This window comes from Pleurodeles waltl, chromosome 12, assembly GCF_031143425.1.
Source record: "Pleurodeles waltl isolate 20211129_DDA chromosome 12, aPleWal1.hap1.20221129, whole genome shotgun sequence".
Taxonomy (NCBI): domain Eukaryota; kingdom Metazoa; phylum Chordata; class Amphibia; order Caudata; family Salamandridae; genus Pleurodeles; species Pleurodeles waltl.
In genome coordinates this window covers 665,643,453-665,669,323 of record NC_090451.1, presented here as the reverse complement: position 1 = coordinate 665,669,323, position 25,871 = coordinate 665,643,453, and the positions used below count along the sequence as shown (strand labels likewise).

At 44.6% G+C, this 25,871-nt stretch overlaps 1 protein-coding gene across 2 annotated transcripts in view; it reads right to left on the bottom strand.

Annotated features, from left to right (window-relative positions):
* Nucleotides 1-13,468, bottom strand: part of VPS72 (vacuolar protein sorting 72 homolog) — a 40,833-nt gene extending 27,365 nt beyond the window's left edge. The window contains exons 1-3 of one of the 2 annotated variants that reach the window (XM_069218484.1): nt 13,222-13,468; nt 1,756-1,908; nt 70-196 (exon numbers count right to left, since the gene is read on the bottom strand). In XM_069218484.1, the coding sequence (XP_069074585.1) occupies nt 70-196; nt 1,756-1,908; nt 13,222-13,338 (397 nt within the window). In that variant the 5' untranslated portion in view covers nt 13,339-13,468. The remainder of the gene's footprint in view (nt 1-69; nt 197-1,755; nt 1,909-13,221) is intronic. The other variant, XM_069218483.1, reaches the window with a different exon arrangement.
* Between the last annotated feature and the right edge of the window lie 12,403 nt (nt 13,469-25,871).

Here is a 25,871-nt window from a genome sequence, read left to right as displayed (position 1 = left end):
CACACACACACACACACACACACACACACACATATATACTGAAGCACAACTTAAAACCCAACCACTTACTATCAGTAGTATCATCCTGCGGCTGCGGGACAGGTGGTTTCTCCTGCCTGAGCTTAGGTGCTGCACTGCTAGCAGGAACTTCTGACTTATTGACTTTTGGTTTAGGCTTTAAGCTTATTATCGGTTCCTAAAAATAAAAACAAGTAAAAAGGGATTTTAGATCAGAAAGTCACCTCATATTGTCAGTTTTTTTTGTTACGGTTGGGAAAAATATGGAACTATAATTTAGAAATTTAGAGATGGAAGTCAATTCGTGGTATTTAGGGGTAAGTGGGGGAGTGTCCAGATTTACTGCTCTTTAAAGATCTTCGCATGCATGAAATGCACTCAAGTTCATTACAAGTAGAAGTTTAATGCAAAAGGCATTAAGCCTTATGTAGGATTAGGGCAAATGAAGGAATACAACTGGGTGTAAGGCAGCTGATGAACTAACTGTAGTCTACAGTCCTGTGATGAGGAGAGGGACCTAAAGACTCCATTACACTCTGTAATTAACCATGATGGTAGCAGGACAGGATGCTGAAAAGCAAGAAATGCAAAGTAAACTAGCCTTCCCGTTCCAGGAGCCAGGTCTGGGGACTGAAGATATACTAATTACAAAACAATTGAAAATAGAATGCTCTGCCACAGTCCTCAGTCGTTACATTAGACACAAGTGTCTACAGTTCCTGAATGCAGACGAAACTGCACATTCTGACCTGAAAGCATTCCTCTTCTGTACAAAGGAAATAACTGTCTGTTTAATTTATAGAGTTGTGTATTGCTATCAAATAACACAGTAAATAGGATCTGAAAACTGGGTTAGAAAGTTGACCATGTCTAAACCGCAACCATGCAGACAATTAGGTGCCATGAGGGGGTAGGGACACAGAAGTTGATTACCAAGGAGCAAGAGGTAAATGGAGATAGATCATGCGCCCAAAAGGTGAAGAAATAAAAAAGAAAAAGAGTCTGAGGGCATCTTGCTCCAGGTGAACATAGCAAAGGCAACCAGTAGCATACACACTACAATTCGAAGTATACATAAAGGGGTCATTTTTCTTAAGATTATAATGCAGGCAAAATAGTGTGGATCATGTCATGAGATCAAATTCTAACTGCTGATGGTTGAGATCATGTCCACACATCAACTGATGATACAGAATGGGGTGCTTAGGAAATCTCAGAGGCTAAGGTGGGAACATATTTTCTTGCTAAAGGTCCACTGAAGAAATATGTCCAAGATATTATATTTACAGCTTCTGTTAATGCTTCTAATTCAAAGCAATGATCATCTGGAGAACTCTTCCAAACGCTGAGTACAAGGGCAACTTCAATCATTTTAAACTGTTAGATGCAGAGATCAAGCAATATGTGAAGAACGTAGGTCTGTGCCACACTACAGCTGAAGTAGGTACATGGAGTGTGATAGCACAAAGTCCAAACAGTAACCCTCATCAAGAATCATATGCACACTCTATCTGCACTTGTCTGTAAGGCAGAACGCTGCCATCTGATACACGTTTTTAGATGCTGTGATCTTTATTTTATTTGTGTTAGCCTAGAAAGCCCATTATTGAAGAGAACATACATTATAATGATTTCAAATATTTAGAGCAATACCAACAAAGGAAGTCCATGATAGTCTACTGCGAGAACAAAGAAATGCATGGTAATTGTGTATGTCAAAAGCAAACTATGCCTTACCCTGTATGCCTTGGTGACAACACGACGCTTTCTTTTTGGCTCATCATCATCTTGATCACTAGTCGGATCATCACCCTCGTCAATGTCGAAATCGGAATCCACCTCATCCTCACTATCCGAATGTTCTCCTTTGTACTCGTCATCGCCAGACTCCTGACAGGGGACAGAGAAAGTTTAATGCGCAGAAGGCTGTGAATAAACATCTACAATACAGCATTCCAGTGCACACCGAGATTAAGAATTACAGACACACACTTATGAAATGAGTACAGTTATCGCTGGTCCTCCAAGAACTACTGAGATTTGTCATGGTTACTGATATTTATACCATCAGGACACTTGTCCTGATAAATTACCTAAACGTTATTAGAAGACAATGAGTATTGTTTTACCTTGACAGTTTTCCAATATAAACATATGGTGCTTGCATTTCCAGCTTTGATGGCCCAATGAGGTGTTCTGGTGTGTGTTATAAGGAATTAGACACATAAGTTAAAGTCCTCAAGTGTTCAAAATTGAAAGTCCGCAGACTTTGCTTTGAAATCCACAAAATTATTAAAACAAATGCACTTTTTGGCAAATAAGGTCATTTTGGAATCAGCCCGGAGTCCCCTTTGTCATTATGTACCTAATAGAATCTCATGTAAGCTATTTTGTGTCTTTTGAATGAGGGATCTTGATGGCTTCTTTTGAAACTCTGCCAATTGAAGACATGACCATGTTATAGAGTTCATTTCCATCAACGAACCCGGTTCCACTATATATCATTACTTCTACATACTACTGTCGTTCTGGTTAAGATATCTATACATATAAAACACTGCAATACTACTGAAAAATATTACACAAAAGTAACAAAAGCACACCAAAGAAAGGGTTCTTTGTGTGCAGATTAAAGTGTTTACCACTGTGTGCAGCTGTTTTTTATACATCTCTCAAAAACTATAGACGGGACTTTGTATACATTATATTGTACAATGATGTTTTAATGAAATTGCCAAACAAAGAAAGCAGCAAAGTTCTACAAGCTCACTCCTTCAAAGACAAGAAAATGCAACAAACTCAGATACAATAAGGTCAAGCAGTCTCCATTAATCAACAGAAGCAATCATAAAACTGAAAAGGCCCTTTGTCACACCCATGCAGGGACTTTAATGAAAGAGCGAAAGTCGGGAACTATTAAAAAAAAAAAAAAAAAAAAAAAAAAAAAGAAATTTGAAAACACACTCCTACACTCCAGTGTGTGCTCTGAAAGGCTAAGTAAGTGTAATCATCCCGATGTACTGGTGCTGACGACAACTTCATACTCAACTATCATTTGCTGGTCAGACACACAAGACCTTTGCGTTTGGTCACAATTGTGACATGAACATATATGATGTAATCTTTCTTTGTCGAAGGCTTTGCCAAATTGAGATGTTTTCAGCATTTGTCTAGTATATTTCAGCTATTTGTATACTCCGCAGCGTTCTTTCGCAATGATGTGAGTTTTATTTTTGTTCGTAGGTCTTTGTGTAATGTGTTCTTGTGAGTATTCTTCATTAATCATTTCAAATGATTTCAAGACAAAATCACTAATTTTTCAAGGTTTTAGTCTCCGAGGTCTGTATTGTGCTAGGGAAAGTGCACTGTCGAACGTTACCTCCTTGCTCATTTGAAATGGAACTTACAGTAAATTCTATGTGAAGTCCTTCTTGACGATAGCGTATCAAAAAATAAAAATCTGTCATTCTCACATGCACTCAAGAAACTCACTCATGTCTAAACATCTTTATGGATGTTGCTATGCCTCTCTTTTTAAGCTTAATCTTTATTTAACATTCTGTCAATTTAAAACTACTACTAGCCTCAATAGCTCTACCACTGTATAGGCCTACTCTTCAATGGACATATCAAGGAAATACTGAACCTACAGATCTATGCATAACATTTACATAGAAGAATGCAAAAATAAACTGTAATTGTGATAAATATACACAAGTTGGAAGTACACCGATTATAGCTGCTACTCCAATAAGTTTTAGTTAAAAACACAAACGTGCTAGAATAACTATATTTCGTGTCTAATGTTGCATACCATACAAACAGTAGGTTAACAAAGCCTAAGGTCATCAATGTCATCCGTTCTGGTCCACCATTTTTACCCCCCTACCCTTATGAGTATGACAGACTTAAATCTGCAACTAACTTTTATTCTACTTTTTGAGAGAGAGCTCCACACGTGTCCAATCACCTGCCCTCTCATGGAACAGACCTGCCAGTACAACTCTTCTCTATCATTAGGAGACGATCATTTCGATTCCGTCTTTTATAAAAGGTAGAGATTCCTGCTAAAAGAATCCCTTTCATGAACTTCTCAAATCTTTGTTTCTCAGCATCAGGGCTCTAGGCAGCCCTTTACATGGGGAGAATTAACTTCATATTTTTGGAAGTAAAAAGTTAATCATCCATGAGGGAAATATTTTTAAGTGAGAAAAACATTGTAAAACATGATTATGCTTTAAAATCGAGGTTATTTATTTATCTGTACTTTCTTTGTAGCTAAAATGTATTTTAGGAAAATGTGCCTTTATTCATCTTATCAGACAAAAATAGACAAATTATTGTGGCATTCTCAATGTTAATCTAGATTTATAGAGCTGTGGGAGTAAACGTTTTGGCAGTTTAGAACAGTGTCGTATGTCCCATTTTATAATCTGTCAATCTCTGGGTAAAGAGACTGCACAAAAGCCCCTTTAACAATCCAAGAGGTTCTGCACTGGCAGTATACAGTAATTGGAAGGGGGTGATCACCCAACTTCATACATGTCAGCAGGTTGGATTAAATACACGCAAAGAAACAGGGAATATCCGGGAGACATGGACACACAGTCATGTTTTTAATGTTAAAACATTAAAAAATGGAAGACACAGGCCAGAGATAATGCTGGGAGATGTGGAAAGTGGTAGGAAACACTCAGAGACTCCAGTCTGCAGGAAAGACAACATTCAGAGCATAATACTCGGTTCATCAGTGCTACAAAGCGGCAGCAATGGCAAAAGCATGCTATACAATTGTAAGAGAGCATAATATATGTATAAAACTTCCAGTACGGTCCACCACTGGTTTTCTCTCTACATACAGGTTTAGCGCTGAGATGCCTTCTTGAAGTCCTTTCAGATTTCTAATGGATTTTGTATTTTGCTTTATCTACCCTTGAACTAAACTTTTATAGAACCAATTCTGCATTTTCAACAGTGTTTTTCTACCAATCTGGAAAGCAATGTTTAAATTGTTTCAGTTGGCAGATATCGAGTCAGAACTTTCAATACACTTTATTTAATAAAACTACACAGTTCGGTCAATCTTTTTACAGCACCTTCAGCGAACTACAAGAAACCGCCATTAGACAGTGAAATAAACATTATGCAGGCCAAAATCTACAAATTATCACTGGTCTCATAAGTCAATCTTTCTGTGCATGTTGCTACTAACATGGAAATGCAGCTTAACAGAGAGTATGGAGGATCATAACACCCAAAAGGTCTCTCAAGGCTGCCACCAACAATGTTTATCTTGGTCATACTGAGGCTAGTCTCTGATTAGTGGATGGGTTGCACATACCCAAGGCAGTTCTTGAGTCACTCGTTCTCCCTCTTCAAAGTGACCTAGGGTCACTAGAATCAAATATGCAATGCTCTTTCGTACGACCGTAGCTGGTGGAGGTCAATTTGAAATATGTTTTTGTTGGCTAAAGCTTGTGGGGATGTCTATTGCATTTTACTGGGATGATCTGGTCGTTCTGTATTGGTTTTGACTGGATACAGTGTTATTTTCCCCAAGTTGGCTAAGCTTGGTGGCACAGTGGAGGTTATTTGTAGTAGGTTATGGTGTCATTTGGAATACTCCACTCGCCTGCTAACTCTGGCCTCTGCACATGCGAAGAGAGCTCATCTAAGCCCTCCGAGATGACCCCTCAACACTTACTGCCAGAACAAGTACTTGTCAGGTAAGCCCAAAGAAAAGGGGGGTTTGGGGTACAAGACAGGAGATCTTTCGCCTCAGCCTAGGGTATGTATCCTGGGGTTGTCTGATCCTGAATTCTCGGGGAACCCCTTGCTGCAAGCATTGTCAAAAACGAAAGGACCTCTCAATTCTGGACGTGGTTGCACAATAGCTACTGAGGCATAGGCTTTTCTCTTCCCGCGCTTCTCCTTTTGCTTCTCTTCCACACAAAGTTCGCCTTAAGATAATAACACTTATGATGTAGGAAGTTTTATTACTTAAGAAGAAGTATCCAAAACAAAGTTTGCGGGATTATAATGCCACTTATACTTTCAAAATTCCAAAACCGGTGTTGCAGAGTATCAGGCAACTGCTTATAAATGATGCAAAGTCAATCTGGACCTAAGGGTTCAGTACAATTGGCCATTGTTGCGCTTTTTACACGTAGTCAAAACTTCATTCTTGTCTCTTCTTACAGGAGCAACAGAGAGCAAAAACCTGGCTGCTGGAATCCGGAAGTCAATGCAGGTAAGCGGGAGCTGGGCAAAGAGTTCTTTCTGTAGGAAATAATTCAAAGCCAAGCACAGACTGGACAAACAGTGCCTGACAGTTCTAGTACTGCTCCCAAGATGGCCGCCAAGTCTTCCACGAATTGGACGGCTTGAAACTTCGGCCTTGGGGTTTTCATATGGAAGGTGGCCTGCAACTCGGGAAAGGCGAGGTGGAATCAAATCTAAGGGTCAGAGAAACAGAAGGGTTCAACATGTATATCAGCTATTAGCCAGGGAGGTGTCAAATTTGCCACGACAGAGCAGGCCTGAGTGCCAGAAGGGCATGGTCTAGGCAGTCAATACCGACTCTACCTCAGAGAGCACAGGGAGATAGATTGGGAACATCAGGGAGCCATCCCAGGGGTGTTGGCGCTGGTGCCATGCCAATAACCAGCAGCCCACATTCCATAAACTGCATACAAGGTAGAGGATGATGACTGGGGCGCAACACTGCCCCCACCCAAAGATCGACTGACAGATGTCTACTTGTTAGGGTGACAAGCATGGAATTGGTAAAGGGGTGTGGAGTGTGAATGTTAGTAGCAAGCTCCCAGGACCTGTCTTCTGGGTAGCACCCAGCCCATTTTACGAGACAGAAAAGCCCCCTTTAGATGCTTGAAATCCAGGATGTCCTTGACCTCACACTCCACATGTCCCCCAGTAACAACTGGTCGAGGAGGTGAAGCATGTCAGGTGGTGGACTTGAAGGGTTTCAGGAGTGAGGTATGGAATAAAGGATGGACAGGAAAGTCATCGGGGAGGTCCAACTTCAACACCACTGGGTTGATGACCTTACCTATCCTGTACATATCCAGGCTGGTGTTTGCAAGGTCGTGCAAGGCGTTGATTTTGGGTGGGCAGCCACACCTGATATCTTTTCTAAGTTGGCTGGTGTTAAACCCCTACAGTGTCAAGCTTGCAATTTCCTAGAGATCCATTTTAGAAGCGGCCCACATCATAGTCAAATGTTCATAGTGAGTTTTTATCGTTGAAATACCCTTGGCCCCATCGAACAGGGCAACAGGCAAGGAGCATGGGTGATATTCAAAATTAAAATAAAAAGGCAAAACTCCAATGGCTTAATGAGTGTTATTATTGTGAGTGAACTCTGCCAGGGGTAATGCTTACTCCCAATCAGCTTTACAGGTAGTCAGACATCGGGGATGCTACTCCACTGCTTGATAAGCGTGTTTCATTGGTCCACTGGGCTGTGTGTGATGTGCAAATAACAATCATCTATGAACAAAGATGTACAGACTTGCCAAAACTTGGAGATAAATTGGGTTTTGGGATCCAAAATTATAACAGCGGGTAAGCCTTGTAACTGCATTATATGTTGGATGAAGACCAACTGTGCAGAAGTAGCGAGCTTTCTTAGTGGTATCAAGTGCCCCATTTTAGGAGATTAACAACCACTAGCATGGTAGTGGATCGGTTTACAAGGGGGGTGTCTAACAAAATCCCTTCTCATTGTGTACCAAGGGGAAGGAGGTACAGGTAGTGGATGCGGAAGCCATGACCTGGGGTAAGAAATACCTTAGTTTGGGCACATATAGGACAGCTTTGCATAAAGGTTTTTATGTGTTTTGTTAAGGTGTCCCACCAAACCAGTGCTGACAGTTTTTTTGTATTAGTTTCACCTGGATGACCCGCTAAAGGTAAGGAATAACACCAATGCAATGCCTTGTGGCTTAACTCAGGATTTGGGACAAACAGTTGTTTTCCATGGTAGAAATATCAGTCAAGAACGGAGCGTGTTGGTTCCTGTTCCCAGATCTGTGCATTAAGGCCCTGGAGAGCCTCTTATCTGACAAAGAAAATTGTCAGGTACACAACTACGTATGATCTTGTGTTGTGGCAGTATTAACTTTTCTTCTCTATGCATTATGTTTTGAGCACAGGGTTCGAGTAAGCAGGAAAGGCATTGGACTTGGCTTGTTTGGTTCCAGGGTGGTAGGTGATAATGAAACTGTATTCACTAAATATTAAAACCCACCACATCTGACAGGAAATGGACACCTTTGCTATTCTAAATAATTGAAGATATTTATGGTAAGAGTATATTGTAATAACATGTCTGGCACCTAGCGAGTAATGCCTACATTCCTGGAATGCCAATTTGATAGTTAATAATTCCCATTCTGCAACTGTATAATTTTGTTCTCCCAGCAAACCATGTTTTTTGGGTGGGGGTGGGGGGTGGCAAGTGGATACATGTGATCAGTCTTTGCATTTCTTTGAGACAATACCCCACCAACAGCTAACTGGGAGTCATCAGCTTCAACAAAGTATGGTTGAATCCAGGGGTTGTAACACTGGGACTGTGGATCTGGGTATCTGAATCTGGTTACTGGAGTAACAATAATGGAGAAATGAGTGAAGAGATGCCAACAGAAGTTTGCAAACCCAAGAGAGGATCATACCTCCTGAATAGTGGTAGGTTTGGGCTAGTTTAGGATTGCCTCCACTTTCCTAGTGTCCATCTGAATGGCAGTGGGGGTGATGTTGAACCCCCAAAAGGTCCACACATTTAGCCAACTTGGCGAATAACCAATATTCACATAGTTTCCGTAGAACTGCCTTGAAGTGTGTTATGTGTGTTTGTTCTGACTGCAATTAGACCAAAATAGCATTGATATAAACAATAACAAAAATAGAGAAAATCACAGAGACCTCATTAATAAAATACTGAAATGCTGCTGAAGTGTTGCAGAGTCTGAATGGCATGACAATACTCAAACAGTCCATACTTGGTCCTAAATGTTGTCTTCCATCTTTCTGTCTCCTCCAACGACACCGATTAAATGGTAGGCCCTCGCAGATTTAACTTAGTAAATATGGTTGAGCTTTATATTTTTGATCGAAAAGGACAGATATGAGGGGAAGTGGATAGTCGTTGTTATTTGTTACTTTATTCAAAGCGCTGGTGTCTATGCAGGCACGCAACTCATCATTCTTCTTTCGGACAAAGAAGAGCAGGGATAAGATCGGATAACGGGAATGATGAATTAACCCACGTGACAAGAGGCCATCCAAGTACTCTTTTACATGCTTGATTTGTGGCTCGGTTAAAGTACATATGCGATGACTAGGCAAGTCTGCTCCGGGGATGAGCTCTATCCTATAATCGAAACTCTGAAGTTGCTGCAAAGTGGTAGCCTGGATTTTGTCAAAGACATCTTAGTACTTAAAATATGCTTCAGGAGTTTTTCAAGTGTTTGTTCACTAAGTGTAGCACAGGTTAAACAGATGACCCAATTAGAGGGTTCTTGATAACAACGTTGCAAGCAATACCTAGAGTCAGTAGTTTCTATTCTGTTTGACCAATCAATTTGTGGATTATGTAGCTGCAACCATGGTACTCCCAGGATTGCTCCGAAAATAGGTGCGATCACATCGAATTGTATGGTTTCCTTGTGACCATTTTGACAAATCAGGGTCACATTTTCAGAATGGTAAGTGATCAATCCAAGGAACTACTCAGAACCATCCACTGGTCTAACTGTTTTTCTACCACATCAAGAGCACTGACATGAGTTGAAATTTTTGGTTTTAGGGCTCACAAAGCATTTCCAAACAAAGGAAGAGGTTGAATACCAGGGTGCGACACTAATATGTTTTTATTGCTCAATAATTAGGGTGACAGGTGCTCATTATCAGGAAGTATTCATCTGCTAAAAAATCATTTTGATGGGTTATGTGGACGTGGGAATTTCGGTGGGTTTAGATGGAATATGTACAACATTTATTGGAGGTGTGTAGTGGGCTTCTAAAAGATAAGCTAACTGGGTGAATCCTTGTCACCAAGCCTCAGTGACACATCCTTGGATTTTCATTTAACAACTCTGTTCATTCCGGGAGCAGTGATCCTGATTTGTTTTAGATAATCGTATTAAGCTAAGACCCCTCAAAATAAGGATTTCTTTTTTTCAAGAAAAGCACAGGACTCGAACACAAGTTCTATATGGCATGGATTCACCTGGCAACCTTACTCGACAACAATTCCTCTCTCTAGGTCATCATAAATTTATATTGGGTAAGACCACTGGATAAACATAATTTTGCGGCTGTGGCAAGTTCTGTGTAATTAGAAATTTACTACATTTTTCAATTTCTGAAATTCGAAGATTTCAACAAAAAAAGGTACTAGGTTAACTGGTTATGTTTCAAGTGATGAATTCAGGTAGTAAACTAACTTGGTAAAACATTTTGGCAGACAGCACTGTTGATCCTGCTGATGGACTGGGCAAGGGCATTTGTCTGCAACATTAAAAATTCCTGGTAATTTTAAATTTAACAGAAAGTGGTGAAAATACTGATAGCGTCACAAAAATGTTTTGCTTCATAAGTTCCGAAAATTAAGGACCAGCAATTCTTTTTGTGTGACATTCAAGATTACAGAAAAACCCCAAACTTGGTGTGTGTGTATGCATGTAAATATACAAATACACACACACACACACAAACAAATCCATCGTTAAACCACAAATTACCATAAAACACTCTCCAGGACCGGTGCCACGTCTTGAAAAGTGTTTGACAGTAATTTGTAGATTTGGTGGATGAACTTATATATATTGTCAGAAACGGCACTTATCCAGTATACAGTATGCTTGTTGACACAGGATCAAGGCATTACGAAATGGCTGAGCAATGGTTACCACACCAGCGCTCTCAGGTTTTAATTGCTGGAAACAGATGGATATTTCGCCCGGATGAAGGATAGAAACGAGACAAGTCTTGTTTGGATTGGTTAAAGTGACTATGAGAGGACTGCTGCGATATGCTTCACAGCATGTTACGTATAACAGAACAGTGCTCTGCTTGCATCCACTGTGAAATTACTACGATTATTAGCATGAACATACGGCCTTTGTCAGTGATACTAACAACGACATATATTACACTTGGTGATGGCGGATGCTCCGGTGTTTAACTTGCAATGTGATTTTAGTCCCTTCTGATAGTCATTAACCATTAACCAATGAGAATCAAGATGAACTAATTTAAAATTGTCAAAAAGATACTTGACTTGTTTTATGCCAGCAATAAGAAAGGAAATCCTACCGAAACGTAAAGCTATTTGGATCCTGTTGAGTGCTCCTGATTCTTTGTGGAAGTTTGGATGAAGTATACACACACAAGTCAAGGGTACACGCAGGTGCACATCGCCCACCCACTATTTTCACACGGTGGACGCCGTACACCCTGCAAGACTTGGGCCCCACTGATATATGGTTAACATGTCACGGTGGAATTTTCAAACACCAGGACACATTCAGCAGCCCCTGCAACTTTTCTGCTCTTATTTAAGGCAGCAACATGCAGACGGCGAGGGTCTCATGTTTCAGACTCCTGCTGAGCCCACAACAAAGACTGTATTTAATGGGCCATCAAGATCTAGATGCAAATGCAAGGGAGGGGAAACAAAGACACACAGCGTGTTGTTATCACTTCCCAAATATTTAAAAGAGGTATATTTTTTACAGTGTTCAGCCACTATATATAAGAGATATGGCATCCCCCGTTAGAATGTCAGATGGGTTGGTCTGCCCCATCATTTAGACAAATAATTTAAATACCACTATTTTGTTTTATTTCCTTTATACCGCTCATCATCCAAATACAGGGTGTCAGCGCTTTATATCAGATGTACACATTATACATTGACAAATTCAATAAATGTGTAAATCAATGTACAAGATGTGCTACATAAGACAGTGAGGGTTACAAGGTGTAGCAGTCACATTTCCTTCAAGGTTGCTGCGCTAGATCAGAAGGATTACAATTTATGAACTGCAAGTAACAAAAGAATGTCTGTGTTGAAAGCTGTAACTCACTTAGCCATAAAATAAAAATCAGTCATCAGCAGATAATTTGCAGGAGACACGTCAACCATCCACACTACTTGGATTCAAAACTGGGTTTAGGGAAAATACGGGTCTTTCCAGCCAATATGTTACCCTCCAAAGTTATCTTAACATTATTGTTCTCTGGGATTTACTGGGCACACAAGGATCTCAGCAGCAGGTGCCTTAACCCTATAAGATGATTTAAACTGCAGAATTTGCAACCACTTAAGCCAAATGCATTTACTGCCACGTTTCCCCTTGTTGCAAACTTCTTTGTGGCAGAGTTTAAAAAAACAATGTATAAATTGAGGCCCACCTGTTGCATCAGGGTTGTGTCATGATTGTGACACTAACCAGACACAAAATCTAATTTAAGTCTCATAATGTGCTCAAATATACTCATGATAGACCAGCGAAATGTGTGGGAAGAGTTAAGATCTGATGACACTTATTGAGATGTCATTTTCTGGGAGATCATGGGTTGTGATATCACTTCTTATGATGGCAAGCTGTGATGTTATTCACCATGATGTCACTGGCATACTGCCTAACTTTGTTAGTCCCCCTTCTTTTTTTAAGACTTGTGACCTGTGTGTGTGTGTGTGTGTGTGTGTGTACACACACACACACACACAAAAGTGAAGAGCAACTCCAATACACGACTGAGATACGCAAAATAAGAGAGGCGTGCCGTTTAACAAATGAAGACTACACCTGGGCTTGTTTTGCGTCGAATACATATATGTTTAACACAAGACTTTTCACGCCGCGATAAAAACAATGAAGTGTTAAAAAAACGGAATTCATGTGTTTAAAAAAAATGACAGTTAGTAGACGTTGGTGAATATCATTTTAAATATGAACTACAGACAGGTTATATATATATTTTTTTTTTTACATGGTACGTGTGTCAAGGTGTGCTCAAATGACAATCCAACGAAACAATAGTGCCCCAGCAGGCGCCCTGAGCAGGACTTGGTACTCCCCCCGCAGCTGTATCTGAACCCGTGAAACGTTGTCACACACAAGCTCCATTCAGCCACCTCACGGCCGCCCATTCCTCTGCCCCGGGTTTCACCTCGTTGAAGCCACCGTACGTGGTCTTGTAAAAGTCGTCCTCTTCCTCGACCTGCAGCAGTCCCGAGAGGCGGTTACCCGCAGTTTTACGAGGGGCGCGGCCCCCCGCCAGAGTCATGGCGCGTCTGGGCTCCGGGCCTCCGATTAACGGCTCCGAAAGCTCCGCGAGACCATTGTTCTGTTGTCGATTGAGAATCCACGCTGCTGATCTCGGCCATCGACTCTTCTCGTCTGCCAGAGCAGTGGATATGGAAGAGGGACTATTAACGCACACGACCCTCAAACTGCAGCGGTACGGCGAACAGCTAGAGCGCCGACTTTCAATGCGCGTCACAGCGCGAGGCGACATCAACATTGAAAATCGGAGTCTGTATGGTCAACTTGCACATTATCTTAAAAAAAGCTTCCAATAAATTGACAACAAAGACAAACGTGACAATTCTTAATTGGTCACAATGAGCAGCACTTTTAAATATCTTACAAGGTTAAAACACCTACTGCAGAGATCTTTATGTGCGCCCCAGTTTTGATGAGATACTAATAGTGGTAAAATAATCCTGGTAGTTAATGCTGTTCTCGGCGACTTCTATGTTTAGATTTATAAATTACCATAGAGGGCTATTTTGTACGCTGCACATCATGTACATGCAGCTCACAGATTTTTATTTTTGTAAGTGGGCTACTGCTTTTGACTGTGACATTATGTTATTTCTTCCAGTTTATAAATTGTAATCCTTCTAATAGAGCACAGTGATCAATTTACTGCAACAATGAGATGCATGCAAACTGCAACTCATACCACCATGCCTGCCAACACAGAGATACTGCCACAAGGGAAGTCTAGCCCTAGCACTGACAAAGTCAATAAATCTTGCTATGACAATGCTAGTGCAAACAAAATGCAAACAGACCTGATTCAGACGGAAGATTCCTGATTTTGAAGTCCAAGATGTATTTTCTTTTGCTTTGTCCTGCCTAAATCTGCTTCTGCGTCTATTTAAGTCAGTGGGGAAAATGCACTGCCTCACTTTTTTTTTTCAAAATCTCCAGCATTCCCCTTTTAAAATGTTGTCAAGTACGCTAGTGTCAAGCTGTCAGTTCTGACAGCACTTGATGGTAAAGCATCGTTAAAAAAAAAAAAGAAAAAAAAAGGAAAAAACTAAAAATGGCTTAATTCAGTAGTTCAATGTTTATATATGACATGGTTTACTTTTCAAATCACTCTTACGCAGGCACCTCCAAACAAAGTTTATAAAAACCACTGCCAAGGTCTTATTTATTTTCCACAGGAGTTGGAACTGAAACAGATGCTCAGGCCATTTGGTATGCTTCAGCAGCTGAGGGAGCAGATGTTTGGGCCTCCAGCAGGACATCTACTTTCTGGTCATGCTAAGTTCCTTATATGTCTCCAACATCAGCTGAGTAAATGCAACAGCCAGTCCTTCCCCAGCAGTTGAAAAGCAATACGGAATATTCAGCGAATGAGAACAAAATAAGAACGGAAATTGGACAACAACTTGATGTATATGGAAATACTAATTTACAGCTCTGATGAAGTCACTGGGTGATTTCCCAGTCGAAACACATGTTGGCAAGTGGCTGGAATCTGAACAGAGGCTGATATTCTGATTTGAAAAGGAATACAGAAATAAACCGTGAAGATTGTAATATTGGACAATTGTGGGACGTGTGCCTTACTATATATAATGTGTTATCAACGATCAGTGATTGTTGATGTGCAGGGATTTGGGGTGTTTTTCCCTGTAAAGTGCAACGTCTAAAAATGAAATCTATATTGTGGTATAACTTGAAAATGTTGTTGATAGGAAGCGCCAATATCTCCTTTTAAACCACCCACTGATATAATAGTAAAACTAATACTTATTTTTTACAATTAGAGCCTGCTGGTGTGCAAATTCCCACATTGTAGCTAACAGATAATGGGAGCAGTCTACATTTACTGGGTTAGTTGCCAACATGATATTTCTTTAGTGTACACAGTTTGCACCCTGGATAATTTGTAAAACCACCTGTAAAAGGAGTTACAATGTATTATTGCACTTAAAATGTTACAAATATGTCACTTTGATTATAGTAGTCAGTTGTGTGTCCATTAAAACCTTTTTTATTTTAGAGGGAAAGTACTGGATTGATAATGATTTATAGAGTGTTTATTTTGTGCATTGCTCGGTTTTGCTAGCTTAAAAAGTGTGCCAAATCTCTCTAAGGCAGGGATCACAGGGTCAGGTTTATGTTAAAGTCAATAGGCTCATTATATTGATTTTTTAAATGTATTGAAAATACTTTTCATTTTAGATTGTGACCTGATAAGGCCTGTGGGTCTAACCTTTGCTTACTGGAAAAAGTCTGATAAGCTGAAATATGCCATATAAGGGCACTGCAGGTTTTTAGCTATATAGACTGTGGGTGTGGAGATTGTGACCCTGTACCCCTTTGATATGTATATGGAGTATGCACGCCTATGTTTCAGAGGGTCCACGTTAGGAGGGACTCAAGTTTACAATTCTACTGGAAATGTTGTAGTTATTTGCAGTTTAATGCATAATATTATTGGTGTGTTCATAGCAGTAATTGTTTTGAAACATGAAGCATTTTCTGGGTCAGAGTTAGAATCTGAAAGCATTTATAGCTCCTAAGTGTTAGGCAATATGGGTTTGTTTAACACTGAGCCAAGGACCAAGGTTATCCTAGATGTTAACTTTCGGTCTTGCCCAGGAAACAGTACTGTAGTCTTTGGGCAAGAAATACAGTGTGCTTCTCGAAGGAGCTTCACAAGGTTACGTCAAAGGACAAAGCTAACTTTCTGTAGTTTTAGCACTGAAAAATGTAGATAATAGGGCACCTTTAAACACCTCTTACAACAACCTTTAGAGATGCTCGAAGATGCCTAATGGATCTACTTGCAAAAGAACTGAAGAGCCCATCCTTCAAGGTAAGTACAATAGTCTTTTACGGTTGCCGTGGTGCTGTTCCCAGGCGGGGACGATGACGTGCTATTCAGTAACCTGGGTTAGATATTTACAGGCACCAGAATTCTAATCCAGAAACCACTAGCCAACTTTGTGGGACCATTCGCTGGATGGGATGCCAGCTCACTGTGTCTCTGAGTCTTTTAGGATTTGGGGCCTAGATCTCAAGTTTGGTCGCACTAGAGATTTTCCAGAATCGGGAGCCAAGTAACTTGGGCTTCTCACCACTGTCAGAGAACCCCAGCCCAATCAACTATAAAGGCTAAAAATTGAATTACAAAGAGACCCTGCATGCACATAACATCCTACAGCCGACGAAACAGGACCCAGGACAGTGGTTGAAGATGCAAGTCCTCAAAGCATTACCGGACTTCTGGAAAATACAGGCAACAGAGTTGAAAGGGACGGGCGCAGAAGGAGCACATTATCCTTCTTGTTTTTTTTTAATTTTAATTATAGCCCTTTTTGTTTTGCATGTAATACAGTATAAACCTGCAGTCAATCCACATCATGATTGTAATACAAACTAAATCCCACCTTCCTGGTATCTTTAATAAAAAAATAAAAAAACGCATTAAACCATCCCACCACGAATCTCTTCCACTTAGTGTTTCTTATCCCCAGCTGTTTGGGGCTCAAAGAGTCGTCTGTCCATGTCCGTGTCCCACGGTCTCCCCACACCTGTATCTAGATGGATCCTTCTGGATCATGCCCATTTACTTCACAACTTCCAGTGTTTCTGGGGGCAGCCCTTGGCCGTCCCAGACTAACAGCAGTCCAACCCCGCCTCCACTACTCCAAGGGCACTGCGTCAAATCATTCCTTTCCGTTGTTGAACACAGCAAAGGCTCCCTAGAACCAGGGGTTGGGTTCACTGTTGCAGCTGCATGGGACAATGTTTAGTTCCTTGGGTGGGTTCAGTCTATTGAGGCTTGTGAGGAAATGCCTCCTTGGCATGGTTACCTTCTGAGTTTTTGCCTTTGCTGATGCTAAGTTTTGATTTGAAAGTGTGCGGAGGCCTGCTAACCAGGCCCCAGCACCAGTGTTCTTTCCCCCAACTTGTACTTTTGTTTCCACAATTGGCACACCCTGGCATCCAGGTAAGTCCCTTGTAACTGGTAACCCTGGTACCAAGGGCCCTGATGCCAGGGAAGGTCTCTAAGGGCTGCAGCATGTATTATGCCACCCTGGGGACCCCTCACTCAGCACAGACACACTGCCTGCCAGCTTGTGTGTGCTAGGGAGGACAAAAGTCGACATGGCACTCCCCTTAGGGTGCCATGCCAATCTCACACTGCCTATGCAGTATAGATAAGTCACCCCTCTAGCAGGCCTTACAGCCCTAAGGCAGGGTGCACTATACCATAGGTGAGGGCACAAGTGCATGAGCACTATGCCCCTACAGTGTCTAAGCAAAACCTTAGACATTTTAAGTGCAGGGTAGCCATAACAGTATATGGTCTGGGAGTCTGCCATGCACGAACTCCACAGCACCATAATGGCTACTCTGAAAACTGTGAAGTTTGGTATCAAACTTCTCAGCACAATAAATGCACACTGATGCCAGTGTACATTTTATTGTAACATACACCCCAGAGGGCACCTTAGAGGTGCCCCCTGAAACCTTAACCGACTATCCGTGTAGGCTGACTAGTTTTAGCAGCCTGACACACACCAGACATGTTGCTGGCCACATGGGGAGAGTGCCTTTGTCACTCTGTGGCTAGTAACAAAGCCTGTACTGGGTGGAGGTGCTTCACACCTCCCCCTGCAGGAACTGCAACACCTGGCGGTGAGCCTCAAAGGCTCAATCCCTTTGTTACAGCACCACAGGGCACTCCAGCTAGTGGAGTTGCCCGCCCCCTCCGGCCACGGCCCCACTTTTGGCGGCAAGGCCGGAGGAGGTAATGAGAAAAACAAGGAGGAGTCACTGGCCAGTCAGGACAGCCCCTAAGGCATCCTGAGCTGAGGTGACTCTGACTTTTAGAAATCCTCCATCTTGCAGATTTGAGGAGGCACAAAGAGGGTGTACCCACCCTCAGGGCTAGTAGCCATTGGCTACTAACCCCCCAGACCTAAACACGCCCTTAAATTTAGTATTTAAGGGCTCCCCAGAACCTAGGAACTCAGATTCCTGCAACCTAAGAATAGAACTGCTCAGCTGAAAAACCCTGCAGAGAAGACGGAGACACCAAGGCCCTCATTCTGACCCTGGCGGTCGGCGGAGAGACGGCGGTCGGACCGCGAACAGACCGGCGGTATTAAAAATGGCATTCTGACCGCGGCGGTCCCCGCCGCGACCGACCGCTACTTCTCCACTCCGACCGCCACGGCGGTCATGACCGCGGGGCTTGAGTTTGCGCACTCCGGCCCGGCGGTCGTCCCAAGACCGCCAAGGGTATTATGACCCTGCCTACCGCCGCGGTTTCTTGCGGGCGGGAACCGCCGTGCGAACCATGGCGGTAAGCACTATCGGGGCCAGGGAATTCCTTCCCTGGCACTGATAGGGGTCTCCCCCACCCCCCACTACCCACCCGAGTCCTCACCCCACACCCTCCACCCCCCTGCCACCCCCCAGAGGTGGTACGAACCCCCTCCCCACCCCCACCCCGACATGCACATACATGTACCCCGACATGCACACACCCCCAACATGCACATATACACACCCCCTACACACACATACACAACGGGGACACATACCCGCACACATACATGCCGACATGCGCACCTGCCGAACAGCACACATTACCCATAGACACAGCAGCACCCCCCGCCCGCATACACGCACTCACACACCCCCTCTACACACTCACACGCACACCCCCATGCACGCCCACATCACACAACACCCCCCCACCCCCTCCCCTCACGGACGATCAACTTACCTTGTGCGTTGGTCCTCCGGGAGGCGACGGGAGCCATAGGGACGTGACCGCCAACAGAAGACCGCCAACAGAAGACCGCCACACAGAAATGTGGGTCGTAATTCTGTGGGCGGTGTTCTGCTGGCGTGGCGGTGGAGGTTGACCAGTCTCCACTTTCCCGCCGACCGCCAGTGTGGCTGCTGGCGGTTTTCCGGCGGAACGCTCCCAGCGGTCAGAATGCGCACAGCGGCACACCGCCGCGGTCGGCGGTCTTCACCGCGGCGGTAACTCAGCGGTCTTGCGAAAAGACCGCCAAGGTCAGAATGAGGGCCCAACTGTTTTGGCCCCAGCTCTACCGGCCTGTCTTTCCACTTCTAAAGACACTGCTCCAGCGACGCTCTCCCCAGGGACCAGCGACCTCTGAAGCCTCAGAGGACTGCCCTGCATCTAGAAGGACCAAGAACTCCAGAGGACAGTGGCTCTGTTCACCCAAGACTGCGACTTTGCTACAAAGAAGCAACTTTGAAACCACTTGCGTTTCCCGCCGGAAGCATGAGACTTGACACTCTGCACCAGACGCCCCCGGCTCGACTTGTGGAGAACAATCACTTCCGGGAGGACTCCCCGGCGACTGCGAGACCGTGAGTAGCCAGAGTTGCCCCCCCTGAGCCCCCACAGCGACGCCTGCAGAGGGAATCCTGAGGCTCCCCCTGACCGCGAATGCCTGCTTCTAAGATCCGACACCTGGTAAAGACACTGCACCCGCAGCCCCCAGGGCCTGAAGGACCCGACCTCCAGTGCAGGAGCGACCCTCCAGGTGGCCCTCTCCCTTGCCCAGGTGGTGACTACCCGAGGAGCCCCCCCCCCTTGCCTGCATCGCTACAGAGACCCCTTGGTCTCCCATTGAAACCTATTACAAACCCGACGCTTGGTTGCACACTGCACCCGGTCGCCCCCGTGCTGCTGAGGGAGTACTTTCTGTGTGGACTTGTGTCCTCCCCGGTGCCCTACAAACCCCCCCTGGTCTGCCCTCCGAAGACGCGGGTACTTACCTGCTGGCAGACTGGAACCGGGGCACCCCCTTCTCCATTGAAGCCTATGCGTTTTGGGCACCACTTTGACCTCTGCACCTGACCGGCCCTGAGCTGCTGGAGTGGTAACTTTGGGGTTGCTCTGAACCCCCAACGGTGGGCTACCTTGGACCCAAACTTGAACCCCGTAGGTGGTTTACTTACCTGCAAAAACTAAAACTCTTACTACCCCCAGGAACTGTTGAAAATTGCACTGTCTAGTTTTAAAATAGCTATATGTGATTTATGTGAAAACTGTATATGCTATTTTGCTAATTCAAAGTTCCTAAAGTACCGACCTGCAATACCTTTCATTTGAAGTATTACATGTAAATATTGAACCTGTGGTTCTTAAAATAAACTAAGAAAAGATATTTTTCTATACAAAAACCTATTGGCCTGGAATTGTCTTTGAGTGTGTGTTCCTCATTTATTGCTTGTGTATGTACAGTACAACAAATGCTTAACACTACTACTTTGATAAGCCTACTGCTCGACCACACTACCACAAAATAGAGCATTAGAATTATCTCTTTTTGCCACTATCTTACCTCTAAGGGGAACCCTTGGACTCTGTGCATACTATTCCTTACTTTGAAATGGTGCATACAAAGCCAACTTCCAACATTGGTGGATCAGCGGTGGGGTACAAGACTTTGCATTTGCTGGACTACTCAGCCAATACCTGATCACACAACTAAATTCCAAAAATTGTAATTAGAAACTGATTTTTGCAATTTGAGCTATTTTTCTAAATTTGTAAAAGTCCTGCTAGGGCCTTGTGTTAATCACTGTTAGCATTTCTTTTAGAGTTTAAAAGTTTGTGAAAGTTTGAATTAAGTTCTAGAGATAGTTTTAGATTCTTAAAAAGTATTCCAACTTTCAGAAACATAGGTGGTCATTCCGAACTAGGCGGGCGGCGGTTGCCGCCCGCCCGTCGGAAGCCGCCTGAATACCGCCCCGCGGTCAATAGACCGCGAGGGGTATTTTAACTTTCCCGCTGGGCCGGCGGGCGATCTGATTCAGATCAGCCGCCGGCCCAGCGGGAAAGCGCCTTCCACAAGGAAGCCGGCTCGGAATCGAGCCGGCGGAGTGGAAGGCGTGCGACGGGTGCAGCAGCACCCGTCGCGCTTTTCAGTGTCTGCATCGCAGACACTGAAAAGCCTAGTTGGGCCCTGTTAGGGGGCCCCTGCAGTGCCCATGCCATGGGCACTGCAGGGGCCCCCAGGGGCCCCAAGACGCCCGTTCCCGCCGGCCAGGTTCTGGCGGTAAGAACCGCCAGAGCCAGGCCGGCGGGAAGGGGGTCGGAATCCCCATGGCGGCGCAGCATGCTGCGCCGCCATGGAGGATTCCCCAGGGCAGCGGGAAACTGGCGGGAGACCGCCAGTTTTCCCTGTCTGACCGCGGCGTTAGCGCCGCGGTCAGAATGCCCTTAGGGGCACCGCCGGCCTGTCGGCGGTGCTCCCGCGCCCGTTGGCCCTGGCGGATTGTATCCGCCAGGGTCAGAATGAGGGCCATAATGTCTAATGCAGCAGAGGCAGTGATGGAACTCGACCTCACACCTTACCTCCATCTTAGAATGAGGAAGTTAAGGTCTCTCTGCAAATTAAAAAATCTTAAAGCTGGCATAACCCCTTCCAAATTACAGCTCCAGGAGCTGTTGGCAGAGTTTGCCAAAGCCAACCCCTCTGAGGATGACCTACGAGAGGATGAAGCTAGTGACTTGGAGGAGAATTCCCCCCCTCCAGTCCGAATTAGGGAGATCAGGGCCCCTCAAGCCCTGTCTCCAACTGTGTTAGTCAGAGATGCTGTTTCCCTCGCAGGAGGGTCCAGCACCTCTGTTATCACTGAGGATAGCCTCAGTGAAGATGACCTCCTGCTAGCCAGGATGGCCAAAAGATTGGCTTTAGAGAGACAGCTCCTAGCCATAGAGAGAGGGAAAGACAAGAGATGGGTTTTGGTCCCATCCATGGTGGCAGCAACATAAATAGGGTCAGAGATTCTCCTGACATGTTGAAAATCCCAAAAGGGATTGTAACTAAATATGAAGATGGTGATGACATCACCAAATGGTTCACAGCTTTTGAGAGGGCTTGTGCAACCAGAAAAGTAAACAGATCTCACTGGGGTGCTCTCCTTTGGGAAATGTTCACTGGAAAATGTAGGGATAGACTCCTCACACTCTCTGGAAAAGATGCAGAATCCTATGACCTCATCAAGGCTACCCTGATTGAGGGCTTTGGATTCTCCACTGAGGAGTATAGAATTAGGTTCAGGGGGGCTCAAAAATCCTCGAGCCAGACCTGGGTTGATTTTGTAGACTACTCAGTGAAAACACTGGATGGTTGGATTCAAGGCAGTGGTGTAAATGTTTATGATGGGCTGTACAATTTATTTGTGAAAGAACACCTATTAAGTAATTGTTCAAATGATAAACTGCATCAGCATCTGGTAGACCTAGGACCAATTTCTCCCCAAGAATTGGGAAAGAAGGTGGACCATTGGGTCAAGACTAGGGTGACCAAGACTTCCACAGGGGATGACCAAAAGAAAGGGGTCACAAAGCCTCCCCAGGGGAAGAGTGTTGAGAGATCCAAAGGGAAAAATAGTAAAGAGTCTTCTACAGGCCCCCAAAAACCTGCACAGGAGGGTGGGCCCAGAGCCTCTTCACAAACCAATTTTGGGTACAAGGGTAAACACTTTGATCCCAAAAAGGCCTGGTGTCGTAGCTGTAATCAGCCTGGACACCAAACTGGAGACAAGGCCTGTCCCAAGAAAAGTACCACTTCTAACTCCACTCCAGCTAACACTGGAATGGCCAGTCTCCAAGTGGGATCAACAGTGTGCCCAGAGCAAATCAGGGTTCACACTGAAGCTACATTAGTCTCTGAGGGTGGGGTGGATTTAGCCACACTGGCTGCCTGGCCTCCTAACATGCAAAAATACAGACAGCAGCTCTTAACTAATGGGACAAGTGTAGAAGGCCTGAGGGATACATGTGCCAGTGTCACCATGGTGACAGAGAAACTGGTTTCCCCTGGTCAATACCTGGCTGGACAAACTTATCCAGTCACCAACGCTGATAATCAGACTAAAGTACATCCCATGGCTATGGTAACTTTAGGGTGGGGAGGGGTCAATGGCCTGAAACAGGTGGTGGTCTCCTCAAATATCCCTGTAGACTGTTTGCTTGGAAATGACCTGGAGTCCTCAGCATGGGCTGAGGTAGAACTGAAAACCCATGCAGCCATGCTGGGTATCTCTGAACTGGTGTGTGTCAAGACAAGGGCACAGTGCAAGGCTCAGGGTGAAAAAGTGGTGTTGGAGCCTGGAAAAAGGGCCCAACCTACCAAGAGAAAAGGAAAGACAACTGGGGAACCAGTTGCAACACAACAAGAAAAAGAGAACCTCTCTTCTCAGGAAGAAGTTCTGCCCTCTGAGGGAACTGAGCCTCTGGAGTTAGGACCTTATCAGGTTGAGCTCCTAGGCCCAGGGGGGCTCAAGGGAGCAGTTGTGTAAGGGGCAAGAAACCTGTCCCTCTCTTGAAGGCCTTAGGCAGCAAGCTGCTGAAGAGTCCAATGGAAAGAAAACAGGAACACATAGGGTCTATTGGGAAGATGGACTCCTTTACACTGAGGCAAGAGATCCCAAACCTGGTGCCACTAGGAGAGTGGTAGTGACTCAGGAGCTTAGGGAGTTCATTCTGATCTTAGCCCATGATATTCCTCTTGCTGGGCATTTGGGACAAACCAAGACGTGGGAGAGACTAGTCAACCAATTCTATTGGCCCAACATGTCCCAGAAGGTCAAGGAGTTTTGTGTCTCCTGTGCCACCTATCAAGCCAGTGGTAAGACAGGTGGACACCCAGAGGCCCCCCTCATTCCACTTCCAGTGGTGGGGGTCCCCTTTGAAAGAGTGGGTGTGGACATAGTGGGTCCACTTGAACCTCCCACAGCCTCAGGGAACCTATACATACTAGTAGTACTGGATCATGCTACTAGATACCCTGAAGCAATTCCCATTAGGTCGACTACTGCCCCTGGTATTTTTACCAGAGTGGGGTTTCCTAAGGAGGTGGTGTCTGACAGAGGTACCAACTTCATGTCAGCATACCTGAAGTACATGTGGAATGAATGTGGGGTGACTTACAAATTCACCACACCATACCATCCACAAACCAATGGTCTTGTTGAGAGATTCAACAAAACATTGAAAGGCATGATCATGGGGCTCCCTGAAAAACTCAAAAGGAGATGGGATGTCCTCTTGCCATGTCTGCTTTTCGCTTACAGAGAGGTGCCTCAGAAGGGAGTAGGGTTTTCCCCCTTTGAACTTCTGTTTGGCCACCCTGTAAGGGGACCACTAGCTCTTGTGAAAGAAGGCTGGGAGAGACCTCTTCATGAGCCTAAGCAAGATATAGTGGACTATGTACTTGGCCTACGTTCAAGGATGGCAGAGTACATGGAAAAGGCAACCAAAACCTTGAGGCCAGCCAACAGCTCCAGAAGTTTTGGTATGACCAAAAGGCTGCAATGGTTGAATTTCAACCAGGGCAGAAAGTCTGGGTTTTGGAGCCTGTGGCTCCCAGGGCACTTCAGGACAGGTGGAGTGGCCCTAACCCAGTGCTAGAGAAGAAGAGTCAGGTCACCTACCTGGTGGACCTAGGCACTAGCAGGACCCCCAAGAGGGTGATCCATGTGAACCGCCTTAAGCTCTTCCATGACAGGGCTGATGTGAATCTGTTGATGGTAACAGATGAGGACCAGGAAGCTGAGAGTGAACCTCTCCCTGATCTCCTCTCCTCAGACCCTAAAGATGGTTCAGTTGATGGAGTGATCTACTCAGACACCCTCTCTGGCCAACAGCAATCTGACTGTAGGAAGGTCCTGCAACAGTTTGCTGAGCTCTTTTCCCTAACCCCTGGTCAGACACACCTGTGTACCCATGATGTGGACACAGGAGACAGCATGCCTGTCAAAAACAAAATATTCAGACAGTCTGACCAAGTTAAGGAAAGCATCAAAGTGGAAGTCCACAAGATGCTGGAATTGGGAGTCATTGAGCAATCTGGCCCTCTCCCTTGCCCAGGTGGTGGCTACCCCGAGGAGCACCCCCCTTGCCTGCATCGCTGAAGAGACCCCTTGGTCTCCCATTGAAACCTATTACAAAGCCGACGCTTGGTTGCACACTGCACCCGGTCGCCCCCGTGCTGCTGAGGGTGTACTTTCTGTGTGGACTTGTGTCCCCCCCGGTGCCCTACAAAACCCCCCTGGTCTGCCCTCCGAAGACGCGGGTACTTACCTGCTGGCAGACTGGAACCGGGGCACCCCCTTCTCCATTGAAGCCTATGCATTTTGGGCACCACTTTGACCTCTGCACCTGACCGGCCCTGAGCTGCTGGTGTGGTAACTTTGGGGTTGCTCTGAACCCCCAACAGTGGGCTACCTTGGACCCAAACTTGAACCCTGTAGGTGGTTTACTTACCTGCAAAAACTAACAAACTCTTACTCCCCCCAGGAACTGTTGAAAATTGCACTGTCTAGTTTTAAAATAGCTATATGTGATTTATGTGAAAACTGTATATGCTATTTTGCTAATTCAAAGTTCCTAAAGTACCTACCTGCAATACCTTTCATTTGAAGTATTACATGTAAATCTTGAACCTGTGGTTCTTAAAATAAACTAAGAAAATATATTTTTCTATACAAAAACCTATTGGCCTG